Source organism: Narcine bancroftii, chromosome 1 (genome assembly GCF_036971445.1).
Source record: "Narcine bancroftii isolate sNarBan1 chromosome 1, sNarBan1.hap1, whole genome shotgun sequence".
Classification (NCBI taxonomy): Eukaryota; Metazoa; Chordata; class Chondrichthyes; order Torpediniformes; family Narcinidae; genus Narcine; species Narcine bancroftii.
The window spans coordinates 383,874,042-383,897,026 of record NC_091469.1 but is presented as its reverse complement, the minus strand read 5'-3'; the positions used below and the strand labels follow the sequence as shown (position 1 = coordinate 383,897,026).

At 41.1% G+C, this 22,985-nt stretch overlaps 1 protein-coding gene across 2 annotated transcripts in view; it reads left to right on the top strand.

The window, feature by feature from the left end:
• Positions 1-22,985, top strand: part of uba5 (ubiquitin-like modifier activating enzyme 5) — a 37,905-nt gene that overhangs the window by 2,289 nt on the left and 12,631 nt on the right. For both annotated transcript variants that reach the window (XM_069913532.1, XM_069913533.1), the window contains 4 exons: positions 1,644-1,753; positions 11,769-11,855; positions 13,800-13,884; positions 13,988-14,092. In XM_069913532.1, the coding sequence (XP_069769633.1) occupies positions 1,644-1,753; positions 11,769-11,855; positions 13,800-13,884; positions 13,988-14,092 (387 nt within the window). The remainder of the gene's footprint in view (positions 1-1,643; positions 1,754-11,768; positions 11,856-13,799; positions 13,885-13,987; positions 14,093-22,985) is intronic.

The window sequence follows — 22,985 nt, the reverse complement described above, 5'->3', positions numbered from 1 at the left end:
ATCTCTCATTTGAAGATGCTGAATGACAACCGATCCACAGGTACTTTTGATTAGGGAGAGGCAAAGATGCCCAGTCTCAAGATGTTCCTCCAGTATTTTGTGTGTTGCTCCAGTTTGCCAGCAGTCTTATTTACTCTCAAGAAGATTGTGTTCCTATTTTTGTGAATTTTAATTGAACATATTGTAAAAATAAATTTCTTCTCATCCTGATTCCAAGTTACTAATTTTTTTAAAAGTTTGTCTTATTAAATTCAGGTTGAGCATGAAACCTTTGTGTCCTTGCAAGTGTTTACATATTTCATGGTCAAAACATCATAGGAAATATATATTTGAATAGTTTTCAGTATGCAAGTTCATAAGCAATGAAATGAACATAGGTGAGTGCAATGCTATTACAGCGCCAGCGACCTGGGTTCGGATACAGCATTGTCTGTAAGGTGTTTATGTTCTCCCTGTGTCTGCATTGGTTTCTTCCCACCCACCAAAGACGTACAGGGTTTGCAGGTTCATTGGTGTATTTGAGTACCATGAGTTCAGGGGCCAGAAGGTCCTGTTACTGTTTTATATCTCTAAATTTAAATTTAAATGATCTGTAAGCATTTGACTGACATTAAACTATGTCTGTACCAAACTATTCTGCCAAGTTCCAATTGTCTGCTCCAAGACCATACCCCTCCATATCTCTCCCATCCATGTACCTATCCAAACATTTGCATCACCCTTGCCCCTGGAAATTCTTTCCTCCTAGCTCTCATTTGAATGCTGTGATTGAACCTGACTCCACTACTTTCCCTACAGACCAGATCCAACCACATTTTAAAAAAATCCTCCTGCTATTTGTAGTTCTTTTGTCATTCACCTTCATTCTATGCCCCATAGTTCATGACCCTTCTGCCTGCAACAGTTCTTGTACCTTCCATGATTTTAACTGCTCTTTACATTATCTTCTGTTCCAGAGAGAACAACCCAGCTTCTCCAGTGTATCCACTTAACTAAAGTCCCTCATTCCAGAAATCATTCTGGTAAATCTCTTCTGCATTCACTCCAAACCTTTCACATCCTTCCTAAAACATGATGCCTGAATTGAGATAGTATTCTAGATGTGACCAAACCAGCATACCTTCAGTGACTTGTTCTTTGCAGCCATGGTGTCATATTTGAATTTGGAAATCAGTTGCTGAAATTTCATCCCACTCTGACTATACAAACCTTCTCTGAGGTATCCACCCATTTGTCATCGATACCTTCAAACTGAATTGTTCCCTCCAAAGCTTTCTTTCCACTCTGTCTTATTTCCATTTTCATGATAAAACTGATATGTCCAAATATTTGGTCATCTACCCAAGTATCATCCAGTGTGGCTTGGTGGTAATTTTATTTTGGTAACTGCTGAGGGGGAGCTTTAGATGCTTCACTGCATGAAGGTTCTTTGTATAAAGTGTAAAGAGAATGTGTTTTGTTAACCCACTCAAAGGCACTGACAATAAATCAAGTGTAACTCTTTAAAAACTTTGAGTGATTTGGGCAGCCATTTGTATTGTGCAGTTGCCCTATGTTTGTGTATGTGGAGAAGAGGCAGTTATTTATTGATCTAATCATTGGTTAACCCGCTGACTGAACACATTTACTTTTCTAACTTGCAGCTCTTGCTATTTGATTATGATAAAGTGGAACTGGCCAACATGAACCGGCTGTTCTTTCAGCCTCACCAGGCTGGTCTCACTAAAGTGGAGGCGGCAAAGCACACTCTGAGGTAATGCTATGCGCAGCTATCGAGAGCTTGTGAACTGAAATGGTGCAAAGTTAACTAGAAGAGATCAAAGCCACTGCTGCACCTCCCATGCAAGAACAAAAATCCATAGCAAGGGTAAAAGGCTTGGCCTTGTGATATACTGTGTAAGTGGTGCCAGCAGCTGCAAGATGTCTGAGAACATTTGTTAGGGCAAATCGCATGTATGGGGTATGCACATGCTCGCTCTCGCGCTCTCTAGTAGGTCTCTGGTTGATTGGGTGTGGTTGGGGAGAGTGGTGCATCAGCTCAGGTGTGGGATTCAGGGTCACACACTGGCAGGCACAGTTGTGCAAGCCCTTGTTAACTGACCATCAGTCTCTCACACAGCCCCTTGCTGGAGGTGAGGGAAATTGCTATCTCCCTCCCTCTGGAGGATGTATCAGGGAGGGTAGATAGAAGGGAAGCAGCAGATGTGACGTTTGGGCCTCATTTGTTAACTATTTGCATTAATGACTGAGAGAAAATTAAATGTAAAGTTTCTAAATTTCCCAGTGATCTGAAAATATATTGAAGGATGTGCTGTGATGAGGACGTTTGGGTTTACAAAAGGAGGTTAATAGAATGAGTGGTAAGAAACAGTCAATGAAGTTTAAGCCATGAAATGTAGTGATAGAATTAGACCATAAGTTTCGTTGAGTCTACTCTGCCATTCAAATTATGGCTGATATATTTTTCCTCTCAACCCAATTCTCCTGCCTTCTCTCTGTAACCATAGACACTCTTACTAATCCAGAAACGATCAAGCTAATAAACAATATACCCACTGACTGCTTCCACAGCCGTCTGTGACAACGAATTCCACAGATTCGCCACCCTCTGGCTGAAGAAATTTCTCCTCTTTGTAAAGGGGTGTCTTTTTATTCTGAGGCTGTGCCATTTGATCATCGACTCTCACACTACTCAATGTCTTCTCCGCTTCCACTCTATCCAGCCCCTTTGATATTCATTTGGTTTTGATTAGATCCTCCATCACATTTCCAAATTCCAGCAAATTCAGGCCTAGGGCCATCAAACGCTTTTCATATTTTAACCCTCTTACCCCTGTTAGGTCTGCTTTGTTCATGAATGAGTGAGACAAACACCAGGCTGAGTCGAAATCAGGGTTCTTTGTTCTTTATTACCGGATTGTAACACTTGCGACTAACGATGTTAGCCGGAGAATGCATTCTGCCGTTATCAGCAAAATGGTGATTTTTTATACCCTTGGATATGTGCTTAGAACATCATCATATCATTACTTGTCCAATGACTAAAACTGTTGCTATCCTTTCCCTGCTAGCTTCCTGCCTCTCAATCCATCAATGTCTCTCTTATCTTGTAAGTACAAGGATGCATTCTGTTACTCCTTTGTACTGGGTGACTCCTTCTCCGGTCCCATCTCATGATGTTTTACCTAACAGGAGTACAAGGACACCTCCCCTTCTTGTTACTGCCCTGTACAGGGTAACTCCCTACACATTCCCATCTCATGATGTTTTACCTTACACCCCTCAGGATCTTTCTCATAAATCTCCTGGACCATTTCCAATGCCTGCATCTCCTTCCTTCAGATATGGGGCCCAAAGCTGCTCTCAATACTCCAAATGTGGTCTAACCAATGCCTTATAAATCCTTCACATTACATCTTTGCTTTTATATTCTATCGAAATAAATGCTTACATTGCATTTGCCTTCCTGACTACTGACAACCTGCAAGTAAAGCTTTGGGGAATCCTACATTGGGACTCCTGAATGAAGGGCTGAGACTTGAAACATCAGCTGCCCACTGTTTTCCATGGATGCTGTGTGATTTGCTGAACTCCTCCAGCATTTTTGAAAATTGTTCTCGGGCTCCCAGCTCTATTAACACCTCTGCTTTCTGAATTCTCTCCCCATTTAGAAGATTGTCTTCACTTTACTCCTACTAAAATGCATGGCTCGACATTTCCCTACTTGTATTTCATCTACCACTTCTTTGCCCATTCTCCCAAGTCTCTCCGCAGATTCATTGCTTCCTCAACACTACTGGCCCCTCTACCTATCTTCAGTTCATCCACTAATGTGGCCACAAAGCTATTAAATTTGTCATCTAAATGATTTCCGTAAAACATGAAAAGCACCTCGGTGGAACACCACTTGTCACTGGCAGCCAGCCAGTAAAGGATGCCTTTATTTGTCTTTTGTAAGTCGTTTTTTTCGACTCTAGTACCGTTCCCGTGGTATCATGGGCTCCAATATTGTTCAGCAGCCTCATGCACCGCCTTGTCAAAAGCTTCCTGAATAAGTAACCAACATCCACTGACTTGTTTATCTTTTCCTCCTATGAATGCTGCAGGAATCTTGCCACCCACTGAGGCTAACCAACTTATAATTTCCTGTCTTTCGCCTCTTTACTTTCTTCAGGAATTTGCATTTCTCTAGTCCTCTGGAAACATTCTTGAAAAATTGCTACTAATGTGTTCACAATGTTCTCAGCTACCACTTTCAGAACCCTGGGGTGTAGTCTGTCCGGTCCAGATGGTGTATCCATCTTCATCCCCTGCAGCTTCCCAGGAATCTTCTCCTTAGTAATAACTCACTTCTACCATCTGACTCAATTTCTATTACATCACAGTGAAAACTGACACAAAATACCTACTGTTTATCTGCCATTTCTTTGTTCCTATTACCACTGCTCCAGTGTCGATGTCCACTCTTGTATCTCTTTTACTATATATATAGGTTGTCCCTGGGTTAAAAATGGGTTCCGTTACCTAGGTCTGCCTTTAATTCAGAACAGGTACATACTTAGTGTCAGTTAGTCAAATGTTTATCTTGGTTTATATTCTACCTTTATTTGCATATGAAACACTTCCCAATACACTAAAACATCTTAAACATAATAATGCAGTACATAATAATGAAAGTAACTACATATGGTCATAAAGATTATGATTAAAAGTTAACACTCAAAGGAGAAGGTGGAGAGATGGCTAATCTCTAGCGATGCTGGGCGATGGCAGCACCCCCAATTACCAACTCCACATCTTCGTTCCTCTCGATCCACGCCCAGTTCCTTTGCTCACCCCCACTCACCACGGCTCACTAGCCCCCAGCCTGCTGGGTGACGGCAGCGTCGGGCAAGAGTTATCCTACAGCATAACCATGCTCAAACCAGAAGTTTGCAGCATTCTACTTCCAGTTGGCTTCTCTGTGTGTAAAGTATGAGTTGTTCGTAAATCGGGTGTTTTCAACCGGGGACTGCTTTATCGGGGGGAGGGCGGTGTGGGGGGGTGGGGGGGTGGGGGGGGGGGGAAGTTGTGTATCTTATTTATTCTTAGCTACCTTACTTTCAGAATTCATCTTTTCTCTCATTGCTTTTTAGTTGTTTCTTGTTTTAAAATCTATCCACTCCTCTGGCTAATTTTTGCAATACCATATGCCCTCTCATATGTTCTTATTCTGCCTTTGACTTCCCACCTCTCTTCTCAGCCAGGGTTACCTCACCCTCCATTTAGAACCCTGCTGCTTCTTCGGGATGAAATGATGCTGCAATTTCTGAATTACACCCAGAAACTCCTGTCATTGCCTACTGTCATCTCTACTAATGTTCTCCTCTCTCATGCTTCCATAGGTACCTTTACTTAACTGTAATACTGATACATCTGATTTTAGTTTCTCTCTCAATCTACAGAGTGTATTTGACCATATTGTGATCACTCACTCCTAACTTTCGCAATCAAATCTGATTCATTGCACAGCACTAAATCCAAAACTGGGGTTGACCATATAGAATCATAACACTAATCAAACCAGGCTCCTTGGCCATCTAGTCTGTGTTGAACTATTCTTCTGCTTGGACCCATTAACCTGCACCCAGGGTATAGCTCTCTATATCCCTTCCATCAATGTACCTATCCAAACTTTTCTTAAATATCAAAATTGAGCTCACATTCACCACTTAGCTGGAAGCTCATTCCACACTCTCACCATTCTCTGCGTGAAGAAGCTCCTCTCAATACTCTCCCAAACATCTTGCCTTTCTTCCTTAACCCGTATTCTCTAGATCTTGACTCACCTAACCTCAGTGGAAAAAGTCTGTTTGCATTTACTCCATCTATACTGCTCATAATTTTGTATACCTTCATCAAATCTCTCCTCATTCTTCTCTCTAAGGAATAAAGCTCCAACATGTTTAACCTTTCCCTCAGTTCCTCAAGTCCCAGCTACATCCCTATGAATCTTCTCTGTACTTTTTCAATCTTACCTATAGGTAGGTGATCAAAACTGCACACTATAACTCCATAATTGGCCTCACCAATGTATGATACAACTTCACCATATCACCCCAACTCCTATACTCAATACTTTGGTCTTCATAAATCAATGTTCCAAAAGGTCACATTATGACCATTTAGAAGATAGTCTTTGCTTTATTCCTTCTACCACAGTGCATGACCATGTAAGCCATGTTCAAGGAATTGTATTGTTTATTAGACATACAACACAGTAACATGCCCTTCAAGCTCTCAAGCCCATACCACCAAATACACCAATTAATTAAAAAACCTTGTATATTTTTGGAATTGTGTATCTTTCCCCATGATCACTGTAACATTGCCTTTCTCATATGCCTTCTCTAACTCATGTTATAAATTGTATATGTTGTGTTGGGAAGAGTATCAGGTTCACTGGGTTCACAGGGAGACAAGTCTGGACACGAGTGTTACAATCACACGTAACTTTTATTAATACATGGAAAACAAACAGGGAGAATGTTAAATGGTACTCGAAAACTTTCGCTTAAGTGATAATATAGAAATTCACCTGGGGTTTGGTGGACTCCAACAATGGAAAGCCTAAACTTGAGACACACACCACAACCCCCCCCCCAATTGGATATCTGTATGTAATTTCCACCAGCGTCTTTTTACCCTTCTAGTTTCCCAACTTACCCACATAGGTTCTATATCCTCTGATACGATGCCCCTTCACGTAACTAACAGAGACACTCCACTCCCTCTGCCTATCTGCTTTCGATAGTATGTGTATGCTTGAATGTTTAGCTCCCAGCCATGATCCTCCTTCAGCCATGTCTCTGTATGCCTACAAATTTGTACCTGCCCATTTTTAACTGCACCATGGCCCCATTTACCTTTTTTCGAATTCTGTGCAGTTCAATGCACCGTCAGTCCTATATTCACCACCCTTCTAACACTTGTGTCCATGTTGTCTGAGTTTAAATGATCCTTCTCTAATTTGTTGTTTTTTTTTTAGTCTGGAGACTTTAATAACCTGTCCTGGTGCTCTCCTTCCCTCTAGGAATGTGGGGAAGTGTGAGAACATGCAGTTCAGTGAAATGAATCAAAAGATTGATTATTTCTTTGGCAACAAACTGCACATGAGTGAAGTTCAAAGGTCTTTTATTACCACATAATAATACTTCAAAAATGTAATATACATGATATACTTCAACTTTTATTTGTTGTAAAGCAAACGGAGCCACCATAAGCATTGCACAGTGCCCCTAACTATAAGAGAAAGAAAAGCAAAAGACAGTCCCTTATGTACACTGAGTGTCAGTGGATTTGCCTCTAGTGCTCCTGCAGCCTCTGCAGCCACACTGACTCCAGTTCAAACAATTGGCAACCCGAGCTCCAGATACAAACCTCCAATATCATCAAGTAGTCTTCAGTGCCCAATGACCTTCTTGCCCTCAGCACTCTCTTGAATTCTGGTTTTATTACCTGGTATCCATGAGCCAGTCTCCAGCAGCCTGCTGCCTGTGTGGGTCCTTTGATCACAAGTTGCCAGGAGCCCACAGCCTGTGAAAGTCCTTCATCTGTGGAGCCATGGTCTGCTGCCATGATCACTGTCCTGTAGGGTCATCTCATGTTTCTCAATGGGGTTGGGGGAGAGTCCTCCCTGTTTTTTCTATCCTATGCCAGTTTGCTGCTCTTCTGGAGTCTGCAACCCCTTATGGTATGCTCCCCAGCACTGGCGCTGCCATCCTGGATACAGACCTCGTGGTTGTTTTTAAATCTGTCGGCTCCTTTAACAGGCTGTTTAAAGCCTGTACATAGCTGACAGCATTAGGGCCAGTTGATAGGATCATCTTTGTTTTCTCTCTCTGCTCTCCTCACTCCTCACTCTGCAGTAGCAGCTCCAGTAGTGACTTTTTTTTAGTGCCTGAATTACAGAAATTAGCAGACAGGTCCAACAATTAAGAAGGAAATCGGTATTTTGGCCTTTATTGTGAAAGGGTTGAAATTAATGCAGAAATGTTTTGTTGGGGTTTCACAAGCCACACCTGAAATACTTTGCACAATTTTGGTCCTCTTTCCTAATAAAGGATATACTAACTTGAAGACGATTAAAATTAAATTCACCAGAATAATTCCTGGGATGGGAGAGTTGTCCAATTAGTTTGGATCTCTATCCTCTGGAGTTTAGAAGAATGAGTGGTGAACCTTATTTAAACGTAAGATGCTCAAGGAGTTTTTTTTAACTAGAGGGAGAGTCACATTAAAGGGAGTGTAGCTGTAATTTTTGAGGCCTGAGGTGCATAGAAATTTCTTGAGGTGAATGAATCTCTGGAATTTTGTACCTGCAGGAGGCCAGATTATCAGATAGATGAAGATAACATTTATAGATTTGAAAGATCAAGGAACTGTGGGTTTTGTGAAACTGGCACAGAAGAAGAGTTTGAAGTCAGCATAGAATAATGGGTTTTCTCTGGGTTCTCTGGTTTTCTCCCACCCTTCAAAACGTACCAGAGTTGCTGGTAAATTGGTTGGCACGGGAAAGAGCCCAGTAGCCTTAGTCCTGCTCTTGTTTACCCACCCTGAATTTTCTCTCTGCTCGAGAAATGAACTCTCTCTGGCCAAGATGATCCCCAACCCCACATTTCAAACAGCTGTGCAGCGATATGATTAACAGAAACAAGTTGGAGGAACTCAGTAGGTCACGTAGGACCATTTGGTAATCAAAGTGAAGGCCTGGGCCGTTCATCAGGAATAAGAAAAGATGGGCAGATGTCTGAGTAAAAAGAAGGCGGGGAGAAGAAGAGGTGGGAATGAAGAGGAGCAGAGGCTTGTGGGTAAAGGGTAATAGGTGGATACAAGTGTAAGGGTAGAAGAGAAAAGAGCTGATAGAAGAGGGTAGCTCTGATGGAAAGGTGGGGAAGGGGAGGAAAGGAGACTGATGGGTAGGGAAAGAGAAACAGAGGGAGGGGTTAATGGAATTTGGAAGTTGATGTTAATACTGTCTGTTTGGAAAATTCCCAGATGGCATACAAGCTGATGGGCCCAGGTATGAAACCTTGAGTATCCTTCCTATGGATGCTGCATGACCTGCTGTGTTTTTCCAGCAAATTTTGTATTCCAATCATTCTTGCAGACTTTCTTGCTTAACACAGTTTCATTGCTGTCTGAGTGCCAGGATCCTGGCATAGCTGGGCATACCCCAATCAGGCATCTTCTGTACAGTAGAAATCTGAGAGATGTTCTCTGACTTGTTTGCCCTCTGGAGTGGCGCAAAATGGGATATTGATATAATGAAAATTGCTTTACCTGGAGGTGTGTCCTCTAATCTTTGTGTGAGGTAAATAGCAGAAATTCTGGAGGAAGTTGAATCCCTGATTGGAGGGAGGTACTGATGGGGCAAAATAGAGAGAGGTTCATGGGCTTGTATGAAGCATGGGCAGTTAGGCTGATTGCTTGTTTCTGTGCAAAAGGAACAATGTTTTCTGTCTTGACTCCAGAATTGCATAACACAAATCTGCTGGAGAAACTCAGCAGGTCATGCAGGATCCATAAGGCCTAGGCCCAACATCAGGTATACCTGATACTGTGTGATCTGCTGAGTTTAGGATTTTGTGTATTGCACTTGACCCCAGAATTGCAAATTTTCTTGTTAAACATCAGAGTTGAGCCTTCAACAAATGTAATTTAATTTTCAGCAGTTGCTTTAATGATTTTTTTACTCTGCATTACAAATGTTTGATTTTTCTACATTAAAATGGCATGTTTTATTCTTCTTGCTGAGTATGTTAAGAATGTAATTGATAAGAAACAGTAGGCATATATGGATATGTTTTTAATTGTCAAGTAACAAGTGTGCTACAGGGATCATTGCTGAAGGCTCAAAGTTTTTCTTTAACAGTTTATACAAATGATTTGAATTAATGATCTATGAAATAGTCATTAAATTACATGATGACTAAGATAGGTAGTAAAGTAAATTTGTAAAGAGATGTTAAGGAGGCTTCATGGGATATTGGTCAATTAAATAAGTGAGCAACACTGGCAAATAAAAATATAAAGTGGAAAAATGTGAAGTTGTCCATTATGTCAGAAAAGATTTTTTTTAAAAAAAAGAACCGTATCATCTAAATGGTCAGACGGCAGAGGCCTGAGATGCAGAAGGATCTAGGTTACCCAGTGCATCTTTCACAAAAGGCAAAAATGTAGGTGAAATAAGGTTAAGTGGTATTGTTTATGACTGGGACACTCGGGTTGAAAGTTCAAGTTTATTGTTGTACCAGGTGGAATGATTTGTTTTGTGAGCAGTCCAACTCGCTTTCACATTCATAGTACAGCAAGTAAAACAGTTTAGAATTGCAGAGTTACAGAGCGATCAGTTGGTACGGAGCTAAGGTAACATAATTTTACTTTGTTTTTTAAAAAAAATTTTTTTTAAAGACTATTTAAAATTTTATAACATGAATACAATAGAGAATTACATTTAAAGAAAAATAAAAAAAATTAAAATGGTATGATTACAATATTACATCAGAAAACTACACAAAATAACCCCCCCCGTTAATTGTAACACAATATTAGTAATCTAACTTAAAATTAGTCCAGCCCTCCCCCCCCCAAAATAAAGAGTGAAGAGTTAATAAAATTAACAATATTATATATGGAAAAAAAATACCCACTTACAAAAAAAAGAGATCATAATTTTACTTTGGTGACAATTTAGGAATCTGATAATGATAAGAAAGAATCTGATCTAGTGGTGCTTGATCTCATACTCATGAACCTCATCTCAACAGGAGGGGGTGAAGACTACATGGCTAGGATGGAATGGTTGTAATGTTTTCTGACTAGAATAATGTGCATTGTGGTGGTCTTATTCAAGAATGTAAATTAATTGGTCGCAGTTCAGAGAAAGTTTACACAATTAATATCTGGAATGGCGGCCAGGTTGTCTTATGAGGAAAGGTTGAACAGGCTATGTGTTCAGGAGAGTGAAATATAATCTCTTGAAAGGTAAGGGCAATGTGGGGAAAAGTATATTTCCTATCATTGGTGACTTGAGAAATAGGGATTTAAAAATACTGTTGAAAGCTCAACAGTATGAAGTTGCTCACTGACAGTCTTAAAGACAGTTTTCTTTCCCCCCACAGCCATCAAGCTCCTGAATGAACCCCAGAACTGGGCTCTTGTGTTACACTTGTTTTCTACTACTTGATCTAGTTTTCCATTGTAACTCTATACTGGCCCTAGTAATTTTGCTTTTTCCCTTCTACGTTATATGAATGTTAGAGTTGGCCTTTCAGATTGCTCGTGGAAGAACCCTTCTCTCTGTATTGGGTATAATGTGACAAATATATTAAACTTGAAGGTGAGACAAAATGCTTTCAGAGGGTGATAGGTTTTTGTAAATCTCTTTCTTGAGGGTGATGGAATCAGAGTTTGTGACCATTTTTATTGCAGAGGTGGGTGGGGCTAATGATTTTGTGGAGTTTAATGGGCAGTGGCCAGTGTCCCTGAATTATATTGAAGGAAATGAATTTCTCAATGCAATGGGCATCAAGGGGTAAGGGGGGGGGGGGCAGGTGAGGGGAAGGGAAATGTGATATTTAAATACCTTCATGATCGTATGAAGTGGCAGAACAAATTCGAAGGGCAAATGGCACATTGCTGCTCTAATTTGTACGTGTTAGGTCGCTAATATTTTGTACCCAATCACTCAGGATCTGAATGAAAATTTCCTGTCATTGGATTCACAGGAACATTAACCCCGATGTTGAGTTTGAAGTTCATAACTACAATATCACAACAGTGGACAACTTCCAGCATTTCATGGATCAAATCAGGTTAGATTTATGGCTTATCTAACTGTTGTTTTTTCCTCTCTCTTGATGCTGCCTGACCTGCATGTACTGTGCTTGTTTTGCATAATGTGTATCATTCTCTGAAAAACATTTAAATTTTTTTCTCCCTCTGTGCCCATACCATCTCTTAGCTGATTGGTCAGTCCACAGAGAATTTCCACTGAGAAGGATAGACTTGATATGGGGAGTAATCCAACCCAATTATTTATTGACATGTGTCAAGAAACAGTGGAAAAATTGTTTTGTGAGCTGTCCAAGTCAACCTATCCTCGAATAAGTATAACAGAGGGTGTTTTTTTAAAAAAAACCCAACAAAAGTGAAGCGTATAATGTTAACACAGAATTGTAATCATGGGAGAGATGCCAAGTGAAGAACAGTTTGTTGTGTTTGTAATGAAGATGGTCAGAACAGACTCACATGTCATAATACAATGGGAATGAGTGGAAACCCTTTATTAGAAACCAGTGAAGTGTTTGTTTCTGCCACTGGTGGTTGAAATGAAGGCAGAAAAGTGTTAAAGGAAGTTTTTTTTTATAAACAAAAAAGCAAGACAAAGAGAGGAAAAGAGAAGCAAAAGAAATTCAAAGGGGAACAGAATAGGATGGATGCTGAAATGATTTCACCAGAGAGTTTCCAATGGGGGAAAATTTTAATTCTAATGTAGGGGGGCAGTCTTTTAAAGGAGAGTAGAAATTTCTTGTCAGAGGGTAGTGAATATCTGGCATCCTCTGCCCCAGAGCGTTGTGGAAGCTGGATAATAGATTTAAATTGGATGCGAATGTTATTGGGGAGATTGGAAAGATGGGGAATAGAGGCCAGCATGGATCAACTGTGATCATGTTGAATGGCAGGGCAGGTTTAAGAGACCAAGAGGCCTGTTCCTGTTAATGTCTGTAAGTGCCAGTATGTACAGGCTGAGCCAAATGCTGTTTCTGCATTGCAGTTTGCCTGTAAATTAGTATTCAACAATAATTGTCTTTATGAGAATTATCCTCTTTGAATGCCCTGACTTGGGTGTCCTTGGATTTGTACATGGAATAAATTTACATCCTGGCATATTTAACTTAAATCCTGAATCTTGTAGGTTTCAATAGGATAAATCAGGTATATACAAGATTGATATTTTCCCTTGCTTGGTTCACTGTCTCAAACTAGTGATGGGTCAGACAGAAGAGAGATCAAATGGAACTCCTTCACCCAGAAGGTGGCGTGTCTTTGGAATTCTGTGCCTAAGGTCTTTGAGAATATTCAACACTGAGACTGATGGATTTTGGATGTTAAGGGAATTGTTCAGGGAAGCAATGAGTGTGAACAAGGTGGTCCGACATCCCTGATGCTGTGGTGTAGGATAATGACAAGTGGAGCTGGGTAGAAGGTTGGTAGTAACGTGAATGGCAGTGCAGACATGAAGGTCAGAAAGGCCAACCTCTTCCACGTGTCCTTTCCTAGATTTTTTTTTACATTAATTGTTACGGTATTAAGCACTTCCAGCCCATCCAAATGCACTAATTAACCTAAAATCCTGTACATTTTTAGAGGATGAGGCGAAACAGGAGCACCTGGAGAAAACCCACGCAGACACTGAATATACAAACTCCTTGCAGACAGTGTTTACTGTGCTGTCCCAAGAGTAGAGAAGCTTAAGATACACATGCAAATGGCAGCTATATGGCTACAAATCTGCTGTGGCTGTGATCATTAATCTGTCATGAAGCCACCGAGTGATAGAGCATGGTACAAGCCCTCCAATTCAGGTCACTGGCACTGAAATAGCATTGCGCTAACCACTGCACTAACTGTGCCGCCTTTTTGTTCAGAGAATTTCTGCTTCCATTTTCGAGGAATGCCCTGTTGATCGTGGCTCTTACCAGTGAGACGAGACATCCTGATGAAGGACACTAAATTGACACTTTGATTCTAATTAGGCACGGTGGATTGAACGATGACAAGCCTGTGGACCTAGTACTGAGCTGTGTAGATAACTTCGAGGCACGCATGGCAATAAACACAGTGAGTTGACGATATTTAATACAAAAATCCAATTCCCACTGAAGTAGCGGTTTCTTTTTCTATGTCACGAATGAAGTTGTCTTTGCTTCTTTTTTCCCCCCAGGCTTGCAATGAGCTAGCTCAGGTGTGGATGGAGTCAGGAGTCAGTGAAAATGCAGTCTCGGGACACATACAGCTCATCATTCCGGGAGAAACTGCCTGTTTTGCGGTACGTCACTGTTGTTTACTGCTTCTCATTACAAATAAATCCTCAGACTGCAAGATCTTCCAATTTCCCTGCCGCAAAGCTGCACTGTGGCTCTGCCATTAGAGAGTTGCATCTGCTAATGCTTGTCTTGTCCAAAATGTTGAGAGCAGTTGTGAGACTTCTGTGTTGGTGCAGGTTACGAAGTCTTTATGGTCACAGTAAAGGGCAGCAATATTTAATCATTTTCAGTGTTTCTGCATAGTTGCTTTCTACCTGTAGACATACAATTAATAATACTGTTCGAATATTAATGCACTGTGGTTCTTTTGGTAAAAGTTGGATCATCTTGAGGCAGCATGGTTAGTGCAGTGGTTAGCGCAACCTAATACACGCTAGCGACCTTGGTTCAAATCCAATGCTGTCTGTATGCAGTTGGCACATTCACCCTGAGACTGCATGGGTTTCATCCCACCATCCAAAAAAAAATATGGTCATTGTATGTTAATTGGTGTATTTGGGTGGCACGGGTTTGTGGGCTGGAAGAAGTTAACAGGAATGTTGATGAGGGAAAGGTTGTGGCTGTTTATATGGATTTTAGTAAAGCCTTTAACAAGGTCGTGCAAATGAGTTCACTTGCTTGGGGTATATGGCATATTGTCCCCTACAATGGGCTAAAGGCTGTTCCATTGTTTAAAAAAAGGCTCTAACTGGGAAATTAGAGGTCAGTGAGCCAATAGACAATAGACAATAGGAGCTGGAGTAGGCCATTTGGCCCGTCGGGCCAGCACCGCCATTTTAGATCATGGCTGATCATTACCATCAGTACCCCTTTCCAGCCTTATCCCCATAACCCTTAACTCCGTTACCCACAAGAGTCTTATCTAACTCTCTTTTGAACATAGTCAGCGAATCCGCCTCTACCACCCTCTGTGGCAGAGCATTCCACAGATTCACACTTCTCTGGGTAAAAAAAATGCTTTCTCATCTCCGTCCTAAAGGGCCTACCCTGTATTCTTAAACTATGCCCTCTAGTCCTCGTCGCCCCCATCATTGGGAACAAGTAATCAGACTTCACCTTGTCTATCCCCCTGATGATTTTGTATACCTCAATCATGTCCCCCCTCATCCTTCTAAACTCCAATGGATACAAGTCCAGTTTTGCTAGCCTTGCTGCATATGACAACCCTGCCATCCCTGGAACTAACCTTGTAAATCTGCGCTGCACACCCTCTATAGCTAGTATGTCCTTCCTCAAGTTTGGAGACCAGAACTGGACGCAATACTCCAGGTGGGGTCTCACCAGGGCCCTGTATAACTGCAGAAGGGCGTCTCTGTTCCTATACTCCAATCCCCTCTTTATGAAAGCCAACATTCCATTTGCCTTCTTCACAGCTTTCTGAACCTGCATGCTAGCCTTCAGTGACCGGTGAACAAGTACACCCAGATCCATTTGCACTTCCCCACTCCCTAGCTTGTCTCCATTTAAATAATACTCAGCTTTCCTATTACTTCCCCCAAAATGAATAACCTCACATTTGTTCACATTGAAATTCATCTTCCATTTAGCCGCCCACTCCTCCAGCCTGTCCAAGTCCCTCTGCATTTTCCTTACATCCTCCTCACACCCCACACTGCCACCCAGTTTAGTGTCATCTGCAAATTTGCTCATGTTATTTATAATCCCCTCATCCAAATCATTAACATAAATTACAAACAACTGAGGACCCTACACCGATCCCTGAGGCACTCCACTCGTCACATCCTGCCATTCTGAAAAAGACCCATTTACTCCAACCCTTTGTTTCCTATCTCTTAACCAATTCCCTATCCATGTCAGCACCTTACCTCCAATACCATGCTCCCTGATCTTGCCCACTAGACTCCCGTGCGGTACCTTATCAAAGGCCTTCTGGAAGTCCAAATACACCACATCCACTGGCTCTCCCGAGTCCACCCTCTTTGTCACATCCTCAAAAAATTCCAGAAGGTTAGTCAAGCATGACTTACCCTTAAGGAATCCATGCTGACTAGCCCTTATACTATTATTACTGACTAAGTGTTCTGCTATTTCTCCTTTTATGATGGACTCCAATATCTTCCCCACCACTGATGTCAGGCTAACCGGTCTATAATTTCCCGTTTTCTCCCTCCCTCCTTTCTTAAAAAGTGGCACCACATCAGTCACTCTCCAATCCTCAGGGACCTCCCCGGAATCTATGGAACTTTGGAAAATGTCGACCAGTGCCTCCACAATTTCCATAGCCACCTCTTTAAGCACCCTAGGATGCAGCCCATCAGGCCCTGGGGATTTATCAGCCCTCAGTCCCAACAATTTACTCATAACCTCCTGCTTCTGGATCCGGATATCCATTAGATCCCCTACCTCCCCAGAAAAGTTCCCCAAGTCTCTTGGTACCGGATGACCACTACCCCCTAACTGACTATAACCTATATCCTCCTTGGTGAAGACAGTTGCAAAGTATTTGTTAAATTCCTCTGCCATCTCCTTGTTTCCGGTAATAATTTCACCCTTGCCCATTTTCAAAGGACCAATTTTAGACCAAACCAATTTCTTCCTCTTCACATACTTAAAAAAGCTTTTGCTATCCTCCGCAATATTATCTGCTAATTTCCTCTCGTACTTCATTTTCCCTTCTCTTATGGCTTTCTTAGTTACCCTCTGATGTTCTTTGAAGGTTTCCCAATCCTCTAATTTCCCACTTCGCTTCGCTATCTTATAATTACTCCCTTTGGACTTGATAATGCACTTGATTTCCTTAGTTAGCCAGGGCTGCCATTTGCATCTCCTAGAGCCTTTCCTCCACTTTGGAATAAATTTGTCCTGAATCCTAACAACAGTAGTGCGTAAATTATTAGAAGATATCGTAAGAGATTGATTATACAAGTATTTGATAAGGTACCCGATGGGAGGTTAGTTAAGAAGTTTCAAAATCTCTGTATTCAGAATGATGTAGTAAATTGGATTAAACATTATCTTTGTGGGAGAAGCCAGCGAATGGTATTGAATGGAGGCTTGTGATTAATCCTGCTGCTACTGTGCTGCATGTCTAATTTGAACAAAAAATTAAAAATTACTGGTTGTTATCCTTTAGTACATTTGGAAGTTTTGAAGTACACTGTATGGGGTGGACTGGGTGCCAATGGCATCATTTCCTTGTGAACAGGATCATTTAGATGTTGAGTGGGCAAGGTTGTTGCTGGGCAAAGTTGGAGATTAGTCCTGAGGGAACATTTCTGGAGGACCTCTGGTCATTTGCAGGCCTCTTTAGATTCTGAGACCTTTTGACATACCTTGCCATGGTTGCACCAACTTTCAAATGGTGATCATTCCACAGGCTGGCAAGGGTGTAATAGCCAGAAAGTGTTATTGTGGCCTGGGGTGGAGGAGGGAGGGGTTGAATGTGTTGTGTAGTCCAGATCCTTAGCTGATTTGGAAAGGTAAAGTTGTACTCCAAATTCCTATTACCTTCATACATTCCTCAATTCTGACATCAGTGATGAGGAAATGGATGGAATCCAAAATAAAGGACGTGTCATCAATACATTTAGAAAATAGCAATGTACAGTTATATCCCTATTATCCAGCACCTATAGAGATCACAGGTGCCAGAAATGCAAATTGTCTGGTTATCTTACAATGTCTAACTAATACACTTGCAAGACAAAAAGAATGGATGATGTAATTTGAAAAAAAAATCAGTATTGTAGTCTTTAATTCTATAAGTTCACTTTAATCAAATAATTCCCGTCACTTACAAAATTTAAATTTGAAATCCGCCCGCTGGCACTGTAACAGTATTGCACTAGCTGCCTTTCTAACCGAGGCACCATCATAATTAACCCTTCCACCCCCACCCCCCCCCCCCGGGATTACAGATAAAGTCTTAGTAATGTATCTAATAAAGATATAGACTCTTACTAGGCAGGGGTAGGGAGACCCTTTGGGAGAGTCAGCATCAATGGGCTCTTCATCCTGATATCCTGGTCAGTCCCTCGGTGCAACCTGACTCACCTCCACACCAGTGTCCTGGTCAGGCCCTTGGCGCACTGTCTTTGCTATCCAAATCACTTCCACGCAAGAATCCTGATCTTGGTGCACCTTTCTTTAGACTTGAACTCTGGTGCGAGCGCCGTAACAGCGTTGTGTTAGCCATTACGTCATAATTGAACCGTCCCTCCCCAAAGTTTACAGATAAAGCCTGATATACTTAAATAATATACTAATAAATATGAAGACTTGCAAGGCAGGGATAGGGAGACAGACACTTTGGGAGAGTCACCCAGTGATGAGTGGCACTGGCCAGCTCTTCAACCTGACCACTGCCATTTTATTCAAACAGTTGCTGTGGATGGGGCATGACTAGGATTCTCTGCTGGCTGAATGTTTCCTCCCAAGGGGTTATGTGTTGCTTTGTAAAATATTTACTTTTACAATTTTAAACTTTAATTTAAAACTTTATTTATTTCCTCTTTTAAAAAAAATTGCCATGTTGTTGATGAATGCCGGATAATATACTTGGTGTTGACATGGATTTGTGGAAGGGAAGTCGTACAAGACTAATCTTGTGGAGCCCTTTGCTGATATATCCATTAGAATAGATAACGAGGAACCAGTGGATATGGTGTATTTGGATTTTTACAAGGCTTCCTATATGGTCCCACACAGGAGGTTAATGAATGAGTATAGGATCAGGCCCTTTGCTCGTCATCTCTGCCAACCATCATACCTTCTGATGCAATTGTTACGATTATGTAGCACCTTGAAGAGATCACACCTGGAATATTGTGCATAGGTTTGGGTTTTTTTTTAAATGATGCATTGGAGATACTGTGGTGATTCACCAGGCTAGTTCCACTGATGAGATGGATCTCTTATCGAAATGAGTTGTTACTTAGAACTGAAATGAGGCAAAATGTATTCACACAAACGATGGTGATTCTTTTTGAATTCTTTCCCCTGGAAGGATTGTGGGAGCATGATCATTGCATTCAGTGTAGAGTCTGATTGAATTTTCATTTCACAGTATTGGGAGATTTGAGGATAAGTGCAGACTCTGATTGGCGGAGTAGATTGGAGGGCCCAGTTTTTGTTGTGTCTTCCCCAATAAGAAGCAGCCCTTCCTGCTCCTTGTGAAGGAGTTTTCCCATAAACCCAAATGAATTGATCTTGGGAATTTGTTCAATATGACACATTAATTGATCACATGAAGGAAGGTATTTAATTGGCGGTGGTTGCTGGAAATAACCCTTGTCTACCCGCTTTAGAGTGAAGGTGCTACATCCTTACTGTTATAGGATTGAGACTCAGTGAGGATGAAGGACTGATGATATAAGCAACAACTCTTTGGAATGACAAAAGATGAGAGGTGACTTTGGGGCAGCGCAGTTAGCACAACACTATTACAGAACCAGATACCTGGGTTTTAATCCACTGCTGCCAGTGATAAATCTGTATGGTCTCCCCAGTCTGCATGGGTTTCCTCCAGGTACTCCAGTTTCCTCCCACCCTTGAAAACAATACAGGGTTTGAAAATTAATTGGTGTATTTGGGCGGCTCGTGCGCTGGAAGGGCCTGTACTGTGCTCTAACTCAAAACAAAAAAAAAAGTGGTGTACAAGAGTATGAGGGGCTGTGGGTGGACAGCCAGCACCTATTTCCTGAGGCAACAATGGCAAATACCAGAGAACAACAGGACATCTGTTTAAAGTAAGTGGAGCAGCAAAGTTTTTTTTTAAACTCAGAGTGGTGGGTACCTGGAATACATTACTGGGGGTGGTGGTGGATACTGTTTCAATAGGGACATTCAAAGATTCTTAGGTGGATGTAAGAAAAATTGAGAGTTATGGGTATGAGGTAGGGAAAAATTATATAGCTGTGGAGTAGATTTACATAGGTTGGCACCACATCATGGACTGAAAAGCCTGTACTATAATGTTTTATTTCCAAGTAAGTTTGTGTGCGACTTTAAGTAAATTCCTACCCCTCTTTGTGGTGATCAGAATTAAATTTAAATTTTTTAACGCCATTTCGGCCCAAATCCATGCTGCCCAATTCACACTGCATTAGCCTACACCCCTGGTACTTTTTGAATGGTGGGAGGAAACCCGGAGCCCCCAGAGAAAACCTACACAGTCGCAGAGAATGTACAAACTCCTTACAGACAGCATGGGACTTGAACCCTGGTCTGGTCCCAATCACTGGCATTGTAAAGGCATAGTGCTAACCGCTATGCCGACCCGGAGGTGCTGTTTGGACAGGTGAACAGTAGTACAATTTTGTGGATGGTGAACACTTTAGCCATTGTCTGCTGATGGAGAGGCAATGATTGTTTATGGTGGAAGGGGGAGTTTCAAGATAGTTTCAAGATTCTGAGTGTTGGAGGGTGACCGGTAGGGTAAAACCAGCCCTCTCCAGAAAAATAGAAAAAAAATTCAAAGGACAAAGCTTAACAAATATAAAGTATAAGAAATAGAAGATAAAGTTGCAGAGAAGCGAAAGAAGATGGCACCCAAAAAGGAAAAAGTAAAAACAACGGGGGAAAAAAGAAGAAAAGTCACCGGAAAAGAAAGAAGGCCTTACCTGCACGAAGGAACAGGGAGCCGTGATGGCGAAGAGCGCCCGATCTCCAAGTTTGGTGCCAGCCCTGCGGAGTCGCGACCACCCCACCACCCCCCCCCCCGCCAACCAGTGGACTGCAAAAATGGCTCTCTGAGCCAAACAAAAGTGTGCAACTGTGCAATCAAAGGTAAAAGGAAACACTGACGGGAAGGGGCTTGGCCGAGGACAGTGCGACTAGCTGAGGGACGCCCGACACCAGGGCTCTCAGCTGGAAGATGAGGAAGGCGGGAGGAGAGGGGGTGAGGAACCAGGTGAGGAAGAAAATCGATGGGGTGAACGTCAAGAGGAGCAGCAGCAGGAGGCCCAACAGATCAGCAGCCCAGGAGGGGAGGATCAACAAGAAGAGACCCAACAAAGTGATACAAGCAACTCATCAGGAGAATCAGAAGAGACATAGATACAAAGAAAAGAAGAAGATACAAATACAGGTACAGGCACCAAAGAAGACCAAGATCTTCACAGAGAAATAGAAGGTAAAACAGATGGACAGAATATAGATAAAGCCTTTTTTGAAGAACAAATGAGAGCATTAAAAGAATGGTTATCATTTCAATTTAGTGCAATTAAAACAAAAATGAAAAGAACAGAAGATGAAATGCAAAGTTTAGAACGGATCATGACAGAAATAGGGAAAAGAGTAGAAAATGTGGAAGAAAAAGAAACATCTGTAGAAATGGAAGTAAATGACTTAAGAGGAAAATTGGAAGAAAGTGACAAAAAAATTAAAGAGATACAAGAGTTGTTATCTCAGAAAATTGATATGTTGGAAAATTATAGTAGGCAAAACAACATAAAAATAGTGGGCCTGAAGCAAGGTGAAGAAGGCACAGACATGAAGGAATTTATAAAAGGATGGATCCTAAAGGTCCTAGGAATTACAGAAACGCAGGAAGAAATGGAAATAGAAAGGGCAGACAGAATACTAGCTCCGAAACCACAGACACATCAAAAACCAAAATCCATCTTAGTAAAATTTTTGAGATATATGACAAAAGAAAATATATTGGAGCGGGCAAGGAATAAAGTTAGATAAGATAATAAACCATTGAAATACAAGGGTCAAAAAAATATCCCAGACATAAATTTTGAACTCTTAAAGAAGAGGAAGGAGTTTAATACAGCAAAATCGATCCTATAGAAATTTTAAGCCATGCTTAAAATATTTATACATATATATACCCGGGGAGCAAAACAGACTGTTCTCGGATCTGGAGGAAGCACAAGAATTCGCAGAGCGTTTGGAGGACAGAAGGAGAGATGAAGAGATGTAATAAGAATGAAGAAAGGTGATAAAGTATATATAAAGATGTAAAAACAATGTATTTGTAAAGAACTAAAGAGGGAAAAGAGAGAGGAAGGAAGTGGGGGGGGAAGGGAGAGCTTTGTTAAATGTGTGTAAAATAAATAAATAAATAAATAGATAGATAAATAAATAAATAGAAATTAAAAAAAATTAAAAAAATGTTTTCTGGGGTGGTTGTGGGGGGGGGGGGAGAATAACCGTCACTGCGAAATCAGTTGACACTTGCGAGCAAGATCGCAACCCAAATGGAAGGGAAGTTGTGGTTGCCTGGCAAGGGATAAGGGGCAACTCAAGGGAGCATTTGGGGTTAAGGTAATATTGGGTGTGGGAATTGTTGGAGTATTTTATGTTTTAAATGTGTTGTCATACATTGAGTTTAAAAAGGGAAAACTGAGAGATGAAAATGGGAAAAAGGGGGAAGGAGGTGGTGAGGCAGTGGAAAAAAGGTGTAAACAAGATATAAGATGACCAAGTTGAACAAGGTGACTATAACCAAATTAAAAGGAAGAAGCTATTAAATTTACTGAAAAAAGAAAAAAATAGATATAGCATTTGTGCAGGAAACCCATCTAACTGAAGTGGAACATTACAAATTAAAGAGAGACTGGGATAGATACGTAGCGGCAGCATCATATAATTCAAAAGCTAGAGGTGTAGCCATATTAGTTAACAATAAACACAAGGTTATGCATGATACAGTATAATTGGTTACACAGGTTATATATCACTCCTCAAAAATTAAAAGAATGGGATCCAACATTATCAGATAAGTGTTTTCGCTGTAAGAAGGAAATGGGAACAACAGTACATACAATTTGGGCATGTACGAAAGTGAATACGTTTTGGGAAGATCTAAATCAGATATTAAAAAAAATCACAAAAAAATAACATACCAAAGAATCCAGAGATCTTTCTTTTAAGTAACATAAGAAGTAATGAATTAGGCCTCAAATTGGATAAAGCGCAAAAAAG